The 14,400-nt window shown below is 39.3% G+C and overlaps 2 protein-coding genes across 4 annotated transcripts in view; one reads left to right on the top strand and one right to left on the bottom strand.

Annotated features, from left to right (window-relative positions):
- Positions 1 to 14,400, top strand: part of LOC109031133 (large ribosomal subunit protein mL38) — a 21,351-nt gene continuing 6,951 nt past the window's right edge. The window contains exons 1-5 of one of the 3 annotated variants that reach the window (XM_019042514.2): positions 1 to 538; positions 1,209 to 1,332; positions 1,944 to 2,102; positions 2,979 to 3,057; positions 7,093 to 7,426. In XM_019042514.2, coding sequence (XP_018898059.2) covers positions 365 to 538; positions 1,209 to 1,332; positions 1,944 to 2,102; positions 2,979 to 3,057; positions 7,093 to 7,168 — 612 coding nt within the window. In that variant the 5' untranslated portion in view covers positions 1 to 364 and the 3' untranslated portion in view covers positions 7,169 to 7,426. Of the gene's footprint in view, positions 539 to 1,208; positions 1,333 to 1,943; positions 2,103 to 2,978; positions 3,058 to 3,713; positions 4,754 to 7,092; positions 7,427 to 14,400 lie in introns of those variants that run through there. The other 2 variants (XR_002008767.2, XM_019042492.2) reach the window with 2 other exon arrangements.
- On the bottom strand, positions 6,064 to 12,360 carry LOC140224679 (uncharacterized). Its single transcript, XM_072300875.1, has 3 exons — positions 11,659 to 12,360; positions 7,466 to 9,840; positions 6,064 to 6,962 (listed from the first exon to the last, which is right to left on the bottom strand). The coding sequence occupies exons 2-3, from the start codon at positions 9,663 to 9,665 to the stop codon at positions 6,793 to 6,795; spliced, it is 2,370 nt and encodes a 789-aa protein (XP_072156976.1). The 5' UTR covers positions 9,666 to 9,840; positions 11,659 to 12,360; the 3' UTR covers positions 6,064 to 6,792.

Raw genomic sequence — 14,400 nt, 5'->3', positions numbered from 1 at the left:
CCTATAGTGTAAGTTTACTTTGAAAGCCTTCATCGAGCATTTAAATGATCGGTCCTCGTGTGAATGAAACATACTGTAGTCTGCACCTTTCAGTGAAACGAGAATAATATTCGCACGTATGCTTTCCGAATTCACAATGTTGTTATTACAATTCACAATCTTGCCATCATTTTTCACAATCTTGTCAGCAAAAGCTCTAAAGTTAGAAATACCATACGAGCCCAATTTTCCTGCTGAAAAACTGAAAAATTAGATAAATTTAGAAAATAGATAAAATTAGATAAATTAGAAAATTAGAATACTGTAGTCTGCACCTTTAAGTGAAACGAAAATAATATTCGCACGTGTGCTTTCCGAATCCACAATGTTGTTATTACTATTCACAATCTTGTCATCATTTTTCACAATCTTGTCTGCAAAAGCTCTAAAGTTAGAAATACCATACGAGCCCAATTTTCCTGCCGAGAAACTGAAAAAATTAGAGGAATACAAACTTTTGCCGGATTTATTGTCCAGGCCACCACATTTAGAAGCACAGGTAAATCCCCACCGTGTTTGACAAAAACTTCGTTTCGAAAACAAATATTGTACTCTCATTACTTGATCCAAGAATTTCAAAACATGAACCGTCAATGGCAAAGGCTTCAAATACAAGTTTGAAATGAGTGTGCATGCAATGATTGAAGAGCAGTAGGGCCTTAATAGCATTCAAAGTTTCGCCTGACAGCCCATTTTTTTCATTTTTCCACGGATGTACGTTTCATACGTAGAACAATTTGGGTGATTTTTGTCAAATTAGAAAACCAGAAATTTCTGAAATCCCCAAAGAAAGCAACCCTTCTCGGCAAAATGAAAACATTGTCAAACCAATTCCCTCCATTTTACCATGTCTTGATCATTTGATAATTTTCAAATATGTACTAGTATATCGTCGGTGAAACTACCAAACCACGTATCTCGGTTTGCGACGTCGCAGACTTCCTGTCATACTTTATTTTTTAAATGAAAAACTACTTAACATCCAGTATTGAAAATTTCTGTGATTTTTCCTCTTTGTGCGGAGAAAATTCCGTGAAAATTTCAAGGAATGATATTGATTTGGTCTACTTCAAAAAAATAAAATGCGAGCGTAGATTTTTAAACACCGCAAACGAGATACGTGGTTTGGTAGTTTCACCGTCGATATGTTTTTTACTATCGTCCTGTAGATAACGTTACACGATGGGTCAGTTGCAGACTTTGGCAATGTAGTCTCGCAGCAACAGATGCTGAAGGCACCAAATATCTCTTGGGCTGCAAAGGTAGACACTGAGCACACGGTGGTAATCATGGGTAAACTTTTAATCGTATATCCGGCGTAATTCAAATATCCAGGGCTAGTCCTTTCTTGCATGGTCTTCTAACAGTAGAAATTTAAATCTATGTGAGAATATTCATGTTCGCATTAAACGTGTCAAACATTTTTGGCCTATCGTAGTGAACGTCAATTTCTTGAACGGAACTCCTCAGAGTCACCCAAATGAAGGAATCTACATTTTAGGATTAGAGTGGACATTCAGGCCATTTTTGTAAATGATCGGAAGTGATCAACATCTTTGAGCAAGAACAATGCTTTCCAAGTTTTCCTCGTGTTATTTAGTTGCCTATACTTTTTTACCGATTGCATAAGCGGATCAGGGAGCGTACGCCCCCCCCCCCCCCTGTTCGCCCGAAAAAAAGAGCAAGAAGGAAAAAAAGGAAAGGAACGGAGGGAGGAGGAAGGAATTTGAGTAATAAGACGCTTACATTTGGTAATTATTCATGACGACTCATACTACATGTTAAAAGCTTTAAAAATCCAAACACTTTCTGGGGGGCCGGACCCCCTTACGTCCTCGAAAATTGGGACCTCCGATGGCTTAGGTCATCTAAAAATTTTCATTTTATAATTTTTTATTCTACAGACTTAGATCACCATATTGACGGGGTGAAAAATACATCGAATGCATCTGAAATTCACTATGCATACTGGGTTATAGGAAATGTGCCGACTTCATCGATAGAGAAAGGTTATGAAATCGTACCGTACGAGGCTCCGCGAATAGATCAGGCCGGGCAAAAAGGTAAACCTGATTATTATATAGAACAAACTTTGCGTCGTGGAAAAAGTTATGATCCTTACTTAATTTTGAGGAGCTTTCTATTTCATCATGAATTGGACAGAGTTTAACAGAAAGGAACCAAGCCACATCGGGATCGAACCGAGAAAAAGAGGCTTAACGTTTAGCTCCTGCATAAGACTCAATGTAAAAGTGAAACTTCAAGTTCGATTTCTGCAAAATTTGCTTCAACAAAAACTTAGAATTTTTGGCGATAGATAGTAAAACAGTGGTTGAGTTCAAAACCACTCATAACTCAATTTTTTCCAAAATGTGGGTTGGTTCCTTTCTGCTTAACTCAGTCCACTTAGTTCAGTCTCTCCGTTATTACCTGGTTTTAAACGTTTACCATTATGTCAGCACCCCAGAGCCGAAAAGTACCTAACTCTATTTAAGTCTTTTCGAGACATCGAGGGAAAACCGCGCGTCGGCCCCATTGATTCCAATGTAAATCGCAATTGTAGATACTCCGTATCTTAAAATCGGTGTAAGTTAGGCTACTAACCTTTTACACACACGGAACCGTTACTGGAGATATGGAAAACGCCACTTACACGATTTTCCCAAACATGTGAGTTACGCACCTATTGGCTCCGGGATACTGAAATTATCAAGAGTATTAATAAATTGAGTAAACTGTAACATTAGTAAGAGAGTTATCCTTTGCATGTCGCAACGTATCATGTGACCTTTTTGAGAGATAATCGAATAACCGAATGCTAATAAATGTCAATACATGGTCTGAAACTTTTATTTTTTTTTTACTTTACTGAAAATTCAAAGGTATAATCTTAGATAAAAAATGACAACTTGCTGATTATTGCCACGTTCGTTTTTCAGAATTGCATAGAATTTGCTTCCTGGTTTACTTTCAATATGATGGTTCTCGAGACTTCTACACGCCCGACACGGTTGAGAAGTGAGTACTATCCATGATTAGATTTCAATCCAGTTTTATCATCAGCGGGTAATAGTTCAGTGCTTTACTTACTAAGTTTATTGACGTGGTATTTTTCAAAAATTCATCATTTTTGGATCGAAGAAGAGACCCAACAATAGACGGCCAACATATCTTTAACATGCAAAACAACCTCAAAACTGAGCAAAAATTTGTAGATATGGATCATGATGAGTGAAACTTGTCTCATAGAAATTTCCCATAGGCATTTTACAATTTTAACTAATTTTAGGGTCATAGTAAAAAGGGGAATCTGCCTTTTGAAGCAGGATTAGCTGTCTGTATAGTCGGTACAAACGCGATCTATATTCAGGGCGTAGCTAGGAAATTTTTCTGGGGGGGGGGGCATGGGACCACCTCTCGTGGTGGAGAGAGCGGGGGGTGGGTGAGGAATGGAGGATCCCGTTTTTCTGGGGGGGGGGGGCACGAGATTTCTGGGGGGCCAGGCCCCCCCAGGACCCCTCTCGCTACGCATATGTCTATATTTATATCCTTTGTTGAATTTTGCCGTTCGTAATAATCATCTATAAGAGCATACTAGTGACCATGAATTAAATATTCTTACTATTCATAAAATTTAAAAATAGATGAATGATTAAAACATAGTTGCATTTCAGGCGGAAGGACTATCGAATGTGGTTTAACATACATAATCTGACAGATAAGTACATAGTGATAGGACCAATTGCTATGAATTTTGTTCGAGCACCCGTACAAGTCCCAAAGCTCAATGGACCGATCAAAGAGACCTGGACTTGAGTTTCAGCACTTTCGAAAGCCGCACCTACGCGTGATTTGGATTTTCATGCTATGAAAGCAGTAAGTTTTAGTTTTGACCGAAAATTAACTGCAATCTGAGATTTATTAACTCTCTGAAAATTACATAATTGTTTCCAGAACTTGTAACTGTAACATAAGGTGTGACAAACGACACATTGATGCTAGATCAGAGATCACGGTGGTCTTGAAGCAAAAAAAAAATGCGACAAAAATGTGCCCAAAACAGTTCGCAGAGGGTGAATGTGTGGTATGTGTAGACTTAAGATTGCGAAAAATCAAAATCTGCAATAATGCAAAAATGAATTACATAGATAAGCTTGCTTAGATAGGTTTCCCTGCAATCAAGGCGATCTTTTCAATATCAATTGATCTCAGGCCTTGAATTGTAGAAACTGAAATTGTTGAAGACTTGAGAAGCTAAATGAAGCATCGTGAAGTATTATCAACGCTCCCTCTAAATCGTTAAAAATCCACGTCATGATAAGACCCGTGGAGCGAAGCTTAGAATTCATAGATGGAAATAACGTTTTGGTATATTGGTTAGAGCAAAGTTGTGAAAGTCTCCACAGTAAATTTCCACAGCACTGGGAACGCTAACATAGACTCACGCCCTGCAAACCGTTTTTGGGTACATTTTTGTTGCATTTTCTAATTTCTTTGCTTCAAGATCATTGTGATGTTGGCGCATTTTCAGTCTTAGGGGGAAGTTTAGGCTAAACCTCTCGCCAAGACTGAAAATTTGTATTGCGGTTTATTTTATTTTGCATTTAAAGTTAGTTTGTCGTGAAAAGTTTTTCGAGAATCCTCCTCAGGAAGAACATAAAACACGACTTCCTATCGGTAACAATATTAATTAAAGAGCTAAAATGTTTTTCAACGTGCATTATATGGTTGCTTTCAATTCGCCTTCAGCTGCGTCCGCAGCAATTGTTGTTGCGAATATGTTGCGCGTGCCGATCTTAGCTCATTACATACCTGACTCTCTGAAGGCGTTTTATGTGCGAAACTAGAGCACCCTGTTGTAGAAAAACAGAAATGAAATTGAATGAATCGCTCAATCCCTACACTTCGTTCGTTCTCCAACAAATTGCGTCACTCGCGCTCGTAAAACGCCTTCAGAGAGTCGAGTATGCAATGAGATGAAATCAGAACGCACAACATATCCGTAACAACAATATTGAGGACACCGCACCAAGAACAGCCTATAACTGGAAACCGCGTTTTGAGAAAAACGCATTTAAAGTTTTGTTTTTGATGTATGTACTGCGCAGACTTTTCTATGCAGGTACCCTGTTTTGGTGTTTTTGGGTGACCTAACCCTTCTATTGAAGGATGCCGGGTAGATTTTGCGATACATTTTGGGTTTATACTCTCATATATTTAATTTAAAAAAGCGGTTTATAGGCCATTATTACGCCCAACAGTCATTTTGGTGGCAATATGAAGTATAAATCATTTTAATCACGCATGATTAACGCAAAATGAAAGAATATCGATAGTGAGTAAAGGAAGGGGTAACTAGCACCTTATAGGCCCTTAAGTTTATAGGCCCGTTTAGAGGTCGTTCTTGCACCCATCGATCCAGAGGCCTGACTTAACTCGGAAAAAAAAGGTTTTTCGACCTCGAGCCGTTACCTATCTATATTCTATCGCTACCAAAGCATAGTCCAGGGTACGTGGAATCCGAAAAGTAGATGGGCGTAATACCGACCTATCCGCATATACGCAGTTCTTGGTGCGGTGTCCTCAATTTGTAATCTTCCGTCACATTCTTACGGCGCAATGATACAACTATTTGAACTCTCCGGAATGCGTGAGGTATCACGCCGCATTTGAAGGCGTTTTCAAAACAGCCAAGTTCCGATACCCGGACTATCGTTTTGCATAGTTCATATTCTTTTGTTTTGTTCCGTACCACTTGTTTATTTTTAATCCTATCTATATTCTATCGCTACCACAGCAGGGTCCAGGGTACGTGGAATCCGAATGGTAGATGGGCGTAATAACGACCTATACGCCTATACGCTGTTCTTGGTGCGGTGTCCTCAATTGCTTCAGATGCAGCAAAGGGCGAACTGTTCAGTTAAAAAAAAAAGAGTATGGTAGGAAGTCTGCATGCATCAATGTAACATGCGAAAAATAAGGGAAATGACGGGGGAAAAAAGCTAAAAAAACAACAATAAAAAACCCAAGACGTTTCGACTCAAAAGTGAGTTATTTTCAATCGGGAAGTAATTTGTATTTATTTTTTCCGACTGAAAATGACTCATTTTGAGTCGGAATGTCTGGGGGTTTTTTACTGTTGGATTTTAGCCTTGTTTCCTATTTCGTCCCCTTGTGTTCTATACCATTGTCTTGGGCTGTACCGTAAAAATTCGTATCATTTAAACATCCATTGCAAGCATCCATGCAAGAGTAAGGTATTTATTCGAGTGACTTGAATGGAAAGAAAAATATAAACGTGAATCGATCGACGTGAACCAATCCACACCGATTCAATGGACAAATAAATTGAAAACCGAATCAAAATCAGTAGAAAACTTGTATTTACCCAGATTTTACGTTTCGCAATTTTAAGTCTACACGTGCCAAAGATTCACCCCTGAAAACCGTTTTTGGGCACATTCTTGTCGCACTTTTTTTTTGGTTTCAAGACCACTGTTAGATAGTACTTTGCTAGCTGGTTCACTTACTATGGATTTTGTTCTTACGATACTCCCCAAGCGTATCAGGATTACAAATGGACTCAATTTTCAAAAGCTCCTTTTAAGAGGTTTCCGAGTGATTAGTCGCCTTCAATTACGCACGTACGCAACATTGATGACAAAAGCTTACCCCTTCTCACTATTTTATACAAGGTCGCCAAATAAAACTCTGAATAAATTTCACTATTCATTTTATTGATATGTCACATCGTCACGTCCGAGAAAAGCAATTAGGTTGCGAAAGGTTCATGAGTTTAATAATTTGGCGATTCAGTTCGTGCGATTTATTCTGTTTTTCGACCATATTTTGTATAAATTTTAGCTGCCCCATCAATAAACGGTTCATGGCAGTCTCCAAAAGTCCATCGTGATTTCTGAGCACTGAAAGAGAGAAAAATGTTGCATCAGAAAATAATAAGAAACAAAATTCCAGATATATTTTCATGATTTAAATGTGTTACTTGCCATGTCTTTTGTATACCTCTAAAATCAGGACTTTGTTATTTTTAAGTTCACAGAATAATCCAAATCTTTCTTCAAACAATTGGAGCACCTCATGTAATGTTTATGGCTTGCACACGAATTGAAGGCGCTTTCTGTGAAGAGGATCACTATCTTTAAAACTTGCCCACTAGTCGAAAGCTGTCACTGCTTATGACAGGCTGGTTTATGATCGATTAAGTAAATGAATCCTAAAGACGTTTAATGAGTAAGAATGTAATTCAATGAATGCATGAAAGTTTTCTTTGCAATCCTTCCTTCCTAAGCGTTTGGTACTACTTGCTTACTCCTCCGGCAAAATCAGACAGATTTCACCCTCCAGATCCTAATCGTCTACTTTAAAAGATTACAATGATGCTAGTAATAACGCCACTTAGACTTACCCAGGGAATTCATTGAGTTCCGAAAGCAACCTCTATTCCTCGCACAACAGTTGCAAATATTTTCCGCGGAAGTTTTGAATTTCTCCTCAAAAAGCGACTCGTGCGATGTCTCAAATCGAGGTGGCTCATCAAAACTTACAACTTTCGGACTGGTCTGCGTATTTACACTCTTCACATTTTTGAAATCCTTCTCTCCACCGGGAATATTCACGAGGCATGTGAAATCTTGTTTAGACTTCACGTTGTCTCCGATTTTATTCCGATTCTTAATTTCAGACTCGGAACTTATATCATTTCTTATCCTTTCTATGTGAGGTCTGCGTTTCACCTCCCCTCTCTTTCCTTCGCGTGATTCTATCGCAATCATCGAAGGTTTGTTGTTCGTGATTACACTGGCTGCTGATTTTACAAATCGCGATTTTAATCTCTCTATTCCTCCATTTCTCTGAGGATCAGTAATATTATTCAAATTCTCAGATGTAAGATTTTTGGAACTTCGCTTGATTTTATGCTTTCGGCGTTTCCTGGTTTTCAGACTCTCAGCAACTTTAAAATTTTCATCATCCGGGGAAATCCTCTTAAAATTTTGGGCCCCAGAAACATGTTTGATGCGTTCCCTTCGGGACTTTTCACCGTCTCTGAGAGATGACGTAATATTTTTTTTTCTCTCACTGGACTTATATTCCGGAGAGTCGTGAGGCTTCCGGTCCAAATCACTTTTTACAACCGATGAGTCAGATCCGGAATTTTCTTTCAAAAATTCAGCTTTTACACCTGCTTTCCGTAACTTGGGCTTAGATTCCGGAGAAACGTGGAGCTTCCGGCCGAAATCACTTTTCACAACCGACGAGTCTGATCCGGAATTGGCTCTTTTCAAAAATTCAGCTTTTATACCTTCTCTCCGGTCCTTGGGCTTAGATTCCGGAAAAACGTGGGGCTTCCGGTCCAAATCACTTTCTATAACCGACGAGTCAGATCCGAAATTTGTTCTTTTCAGAAATTCAGCTTTTGAACCTCCTCTCCTTTCTTTATTTTTCGATGAATGCCCAAACTCTTTCCAAGAGCGAAATTTTAACTGAGTAGAATCCGATTGCTTCCGGCTAAAGCTCTCAGAAGATTGTTCAACAAGCAGGCCAGATATCGACTGATGTGATTGCTCCTCAACATTTTGGGACACTTGGTCATGCGTTTGTGTTTGCTCAAGCTCACTAACATTCTCGATCGTTGCATCCGATACCTCATGATTTATCGATTTCAATCGTTTGTTATTTGAGTGAACGCTTTTCGAACCCAGCCGCTCAGAACCTTGTTTTCGGTCAAAGTCACTCAGAATTTCGAACTCAGATGAGTAATCGTAATTAGTGGCTGCTGATGGCGAACCTTTTTTATTCGCACCACGTTTAGGCTCCGATTTGATCTCAGATGCCGCCGATAAGATGCCGTCCGAAAGAGCGGTGGATATATCCTCAGGGATATCACTCACCGGTGACATTAACTCCTCGATGATATCACTTTCTGTATTGAGGCCGTTCATTTTCGTCCCCTCTTTCGAGACAGATCCGTTACTGTTGCTGAAAGCTTTAATGTCACTATTTAAAGACACCAGGGAGCTTTCTTTGCTTGATTTGTCGCGGTGGCCGTTCTGAAAAAAACTTGCCGCCGACGCAATCTTATCACCGCGTTTATTTTTGCCTGAGGCTCCGGAGCCACTGCTATCGTCAGGCAAGTCATCGAGGGTTATCAGGCGTATATTTCCCAAAACATCGAAAGTGTTGGATTGGTTTGTATGGGGCCTAGGCTTTTTTAATATTTCGGTGAAGTCAACATGGTTGAAATTACCCGCGTTACTATTCGACCGATTTTCTGGCTGGTATTTGATTTTTGGTGTTTCTATTTCTTCAAAAAATTCATTATTTATGAGATTATCCTCGTGACCGTTTACTACAACTGGCTCAATTTCCGGTTTCATCTTGCTAAAATCGGGGTGTTTGGGCTCGATTGCCTCATTTTCTTCTCGAAGGATTTGAACCACATTGCCATTTGTTTCACTTTCGACGTGTGATGTTGCCTCGGGAAATTTCGAATCATAAGATATCGACTCATCGGAAGTACTGCTAATGCTTACGCTCTTTTGCTTATTTTTTATGTATTTATTTTCGAAGTCTTGGAGTTTTAAATTGATTCTGTTTAGCTTCAACATGTTTATCTGCTTGGTATACAATTAAGCCAAAAATTATTGTACCTTCATGATGCGTTTAAAAATGTTCGATCTATGAGGAGGAATATTAGGTACCATTGAGTGTGGTTAGGATTCTCCACATAAACGCATGTCTGATAATATCCGCTGGCTGAGTTTCGCAGCCGTCGATTCTAATCTGGAACAATTAAAGCGTTAAGTTAGCAAGCTCGTAGATTATTTGGTTATCATTTAAACATTCGATTTCAATGTAACTTACAATTAATCCAATTTTTTTAAAAGAAAAAAAATTATATGAACCAACGAGGAACCTTAAAAGTACGCTTGAAAAAAGTTATTGATGCACCATGGTGTACATTGGGAATATAATATTATCGAGAGAGGGTTTTGAAATATTTCAAATCTTCCTTTTAGTGGTGACAAATGATAGTTATTCGGCTCTGAAAAATAAAAGTTATCCGACTCTGACGAAGAAAGTAGTTGCCACTGAAATCCTCATATTATATTCTAAACGCTCCGCTGGCACAGTGGTACACTGACACCCTGGTAAAAATTGGCGATAGGAGCTGCGTTTCAAAATACCATAGGAGTTCTTATAACCGACTAAAGAAGGCTATTGAAAATCATATAGCTGACTGTAGAAAGCAGAGCATATCATATAGCCGGGCTATACGAAGCTATAAAAAAGTATACAGTCGGGCTATAGTTCCTATCGCCGGGCTTTACACTTTATCGCCATTGGCTACAAAAGGCTAAAAGAAATTGTGTGGAAATTCGTGTGCTTTAGAAATCATTAAGTTTGATACGGAACTACCATAATATTTACAAAACACACATCATATTTTCCTTTAAAACATATTCTTTTTCATTAATTAAAATGAGAATAGTCCATACAGAGTGTGCAAACATTTCAAAATCATGAGTTGAAAAAAGCTGACTCCGCGAGATTGAATATTAGAGCCTAACACTAAGCGGAGCGGCGACGCACTGGCGCCTACAAACCTAACAGTGATACTTCACGCATTGCGCAATGCGTGAAGTATCCCTGTTAGGTTTGTAGGCGCCAATGCGCGTTTCGCGCTCTCTGCCCGCCTGCCGCGCCGCAGCGTGCCACGGCGTCTGAAGCAACTATTTCACACCAGAGGTATTGCACAGTATCATACGAAATTGAAGGCGCTCCAACATATTAAGAATGACAGGCATCCTTCAAAAGTACGGAGCTTTCCTCGCAAAATAAATCAAGATACTACGGCACAAAAAGAGAGCAGTAGTCCAAAAACTAACTAAGTCCTAGTATCCGTAATTAGTCACGTTTTAGCATAAACTTATAGCCGGCTTTAGGTCTACAGTATTTTGGAACACACATTCTACTGCCAATTTTTACCAGGGCAATGAGTATATTTTTATTTCAATTAGAATTTAGAGATAGTTGCCTCGAACTCAATACTTATGTTACACTGCAAGACAAACGTAGTAACACGAGTAATTTTCAAGCAAAAAGCAAAATTAGCATCAAGCATATTTGTGTACCACGCTTCAAAACTTAGATGAAACTCAACATTGCCAAAAAATGTAATATATCGTGTAAAAGAAATAATTATTTGACTTTGACAAACTCTAAAGTAGGTAAAGGCCTAGCTTAAAATTACAAGAGCTGCAATATATTTTCTCTTGTATGTTTTTACAATTAGTGCTTTTTGTAGAGGCAAATCATTACGATCCCCTGTAAACATTCATTTCCATACTACAGCTGTTGAATTTCATTTTCCTGGAGTTCCATAAAAAAAACTGCCTTTTTTATGATGCTGCGTCAAAGGTGTTCTTAGTCACAGCGTACTATAATGTGGGTGCGTAGTTTCCCCAAGAGGAGGAACTGCTTTGAAAACACTTAGTATGAATAAGGCGCTTATCAATAAGTCACTTACGAGAAGTGTCATCTCCGATAATTGAGACCTTTAATGGCTGAAGGCTCACAAATAGGAAAAACGGATCTTACCACCAATCGAAGAAATGATGTCGACGCAAAAAACACATTAAGTCTTATCTCATACACCCGTGTGATTCCCTCCGAAAAACGGAACCGATTGAGGTATTATTTTCATCGTAGATCCTTCTCTTGCGAGCCATCTTTGTTTACATCTGGCGGTTGCCATAGAAACCTGTTTTAAAGTCGGGGGTAGTGGTTGTATGAGCGTGCCTGCACCTGGGATGTAAACAATGCAGTACACGTGGTTTGCACGTGGATTGCCATCGCGGCTTTTGAAGCTATCAAAAAAACCGGCGATGACATTGTTTTTTTCCGTTACTGCTGGAAAATTCGATGACTATTTCAATATTCTCAAAATGGAGAGGAAAAATTTAGCCGAAATGATGACAGCAAAATGGAACACGATTTCAAGAAGTATAAATGTAATTACTTCAAAAGAAAGTCGTCGCATTTTTTACTTTAGTCCCCACTTTTTTTGGAGGAATGTACAATACTCATGAGTCTCACAGCTCACTGAGTACCTGCTTATGTACGCAGGGCCGCGGATTTACCTGCTTGCCGCTCATGGGCCGCCTGTATTTTGCCGCCCCCTTCTCATTCGTTTTGTAACATCAATAAAAACCATCAAGTGAACGTGCCGGAGGGGAAAGGGTGCATTAGACGCGTTTACTCGTGTTGGACACATTTTTTGCGAAAGCCCTGTCAACACTACTAACAAAAGTTCACGGACCTTCGCGCGAAAGTCAAGTTCCGTAAACCTATCTCTGAGAGGACAAGGCCTTCTATTCATAAGAAATGAACGAAAAAATTATGAAAGAACAAACATAAATGTGGTTTAATAATTTTAACTTCCGCCGCCGCGCCGCGCTGACCGCACTGTTTGGCGCAATGCGTGAAGTATTCATCCAGTCTTGTAGGCGCTATGCGTTTCACGTCGACCGCTGCTGACCGCACTGTGTTTGACGCAATGCGTGAAGTATTTATGCAGCCTTGTAGGCGCTATTACATGCGTGTATATGCCGTTTCTGTAATTAACTTGAGTTTACGTTGACATCGCGTGCGTAAGGTTCAATTATAAATTTATCGGTGAACTATGAAATTTCAGCAATTTCTTTCTTATGGTTCCGCTATTTACATCCATTTAGGTAATTAAGACGCGAAAAGTCAATTTAATATGCACACGGTATGTTTCTTTAATATTGAGCTATCCGCGCTCCGCGGTATGATTGTTGCCTACGCAACAAAATTGAAGGTGAATCTTAAGGGATCGATCTCTGTGAAATAGGTTTACGGATGGTGTGTTCGCTCTATCAAAGTTTCTCGTCGAGTGACATCAAGGAGTGTTTTTCGAGTGATATTACGCTCCTAAGTAGGTATGTTACCTATTCAGCAACATTAAAGGCGAGCTTCAGATGGACTAAGTAGCTATAGGTCTACGACGCTATTTATCGATTCAATCAAAGCTCATGACGCAATAGAATTGTTTGTTTTTGCGAATGGATAGCTTAACTTTTCGTCTCCTTTAGCAGGAAAGAATAATAAGCCACCGAAAATAAGGGAGAAAAAAGTAAGACAAGGATGATACAGTAGATTGCCTGATCTGTGCATAGTCTTGATTATTTCCTCTACAAAAGAAGCAATTACCACGCTACTCGTATGACTCCTTCAAAACAGGAGCACGCAATTGTCTATGCGTGTTAGCTCACTAATGTTTAATAGACAACGCAACGTACGCATGCTAACATCAATACTAGTGTACACGCAGAATCAACTATAAAAGGAGAATTTTTTGGGGACAAGTATTGTCCATGAGGTTGTTTTTGAAAAGTTTTCACAATAACTACAGATTTTCCACAATAACAATATCAGATTCAGTGACGTGGTGTGCTTTGCGATAGATCGATTGACTACCGTTTAAACCTACACAAGGAGTTCGCAACGAACACCATAATGATCGATTCTTACCATATCTTTAAGGGGAAAAATATCGAAAATTGATTATTCACGCCTTACCACTGATCATATTGGTAGACATGCACGTAACCGTTGTGCACAAACAGTTTTTTTTTTTTTTGGGGGGGGGGAGGGGGGATATTTTTCTCCAATTTGATTATCTGCGGGGGTCCAGATTACCTTGGTGAGTGAACGGTTCATTATGCGCTAATGTTGACGAGAACAACTTTCTGACCCAGCATAAAAATGACTGAAAATAATTAATTATCTATTCTTTAGGTATCGTACAAGGGGAAAAAAACTTCGTGCGTGGGACCCGAGGTTGAGGTCATATGGATCTCTGAAGTTTTCGGATCACGTATCTAAAAACTTGAGGTCAAGCTGCCGAAGTTCGGGTCAGACATTTGAAGTACTTCCGATATGTACCGAAGGGTTCGGGTCACACATCTGAAGTACTTCGGTACATACCGAAGTGCCTCGATGTCTGACCCGAACTTCGGCATCTCGACCCAAGTTTTCGGATGCGTGATCAGAAAACTTCAGAGATCCATATGACCTCAACTTCGAGTCCCATGCACGAAGTTTTTTTCTCCGTGTACTTTTTGCTCTCTGAAATGAGCCATTTCTTGATCTGGAATAAGAAGGTAGATCAAGAGATCGAACAGAGAGCACCTTTCGCCTTTTCGATTTAAATGCAACCCTCGAACGCAAATTTTACGTCCTGAATACATTTTACCTACGAAAACATACGCATGAAAATTAAGTGAACTTGACGCCATAGTACAGCATAGTATTTTC

Source organism: Bemisia tabaci, chromosome 5 (genome assembly GCF_918797505.1).
Source record: "Bemisia tabaci chromosome 5, PGI_BMITA_v3".
Taxonomy (NCBI): Eukaryota; Metazoa; Arthropoda; class Insecta; order Hemiptera; family Aleyrodidae; genus Bemisia; species Bemisia tabaci.
The sequence above is the reverse complement of the archived record's forward strand: the minus strand, read 5'-3'. Positions and strand labels throughout refer to the sequence as shown.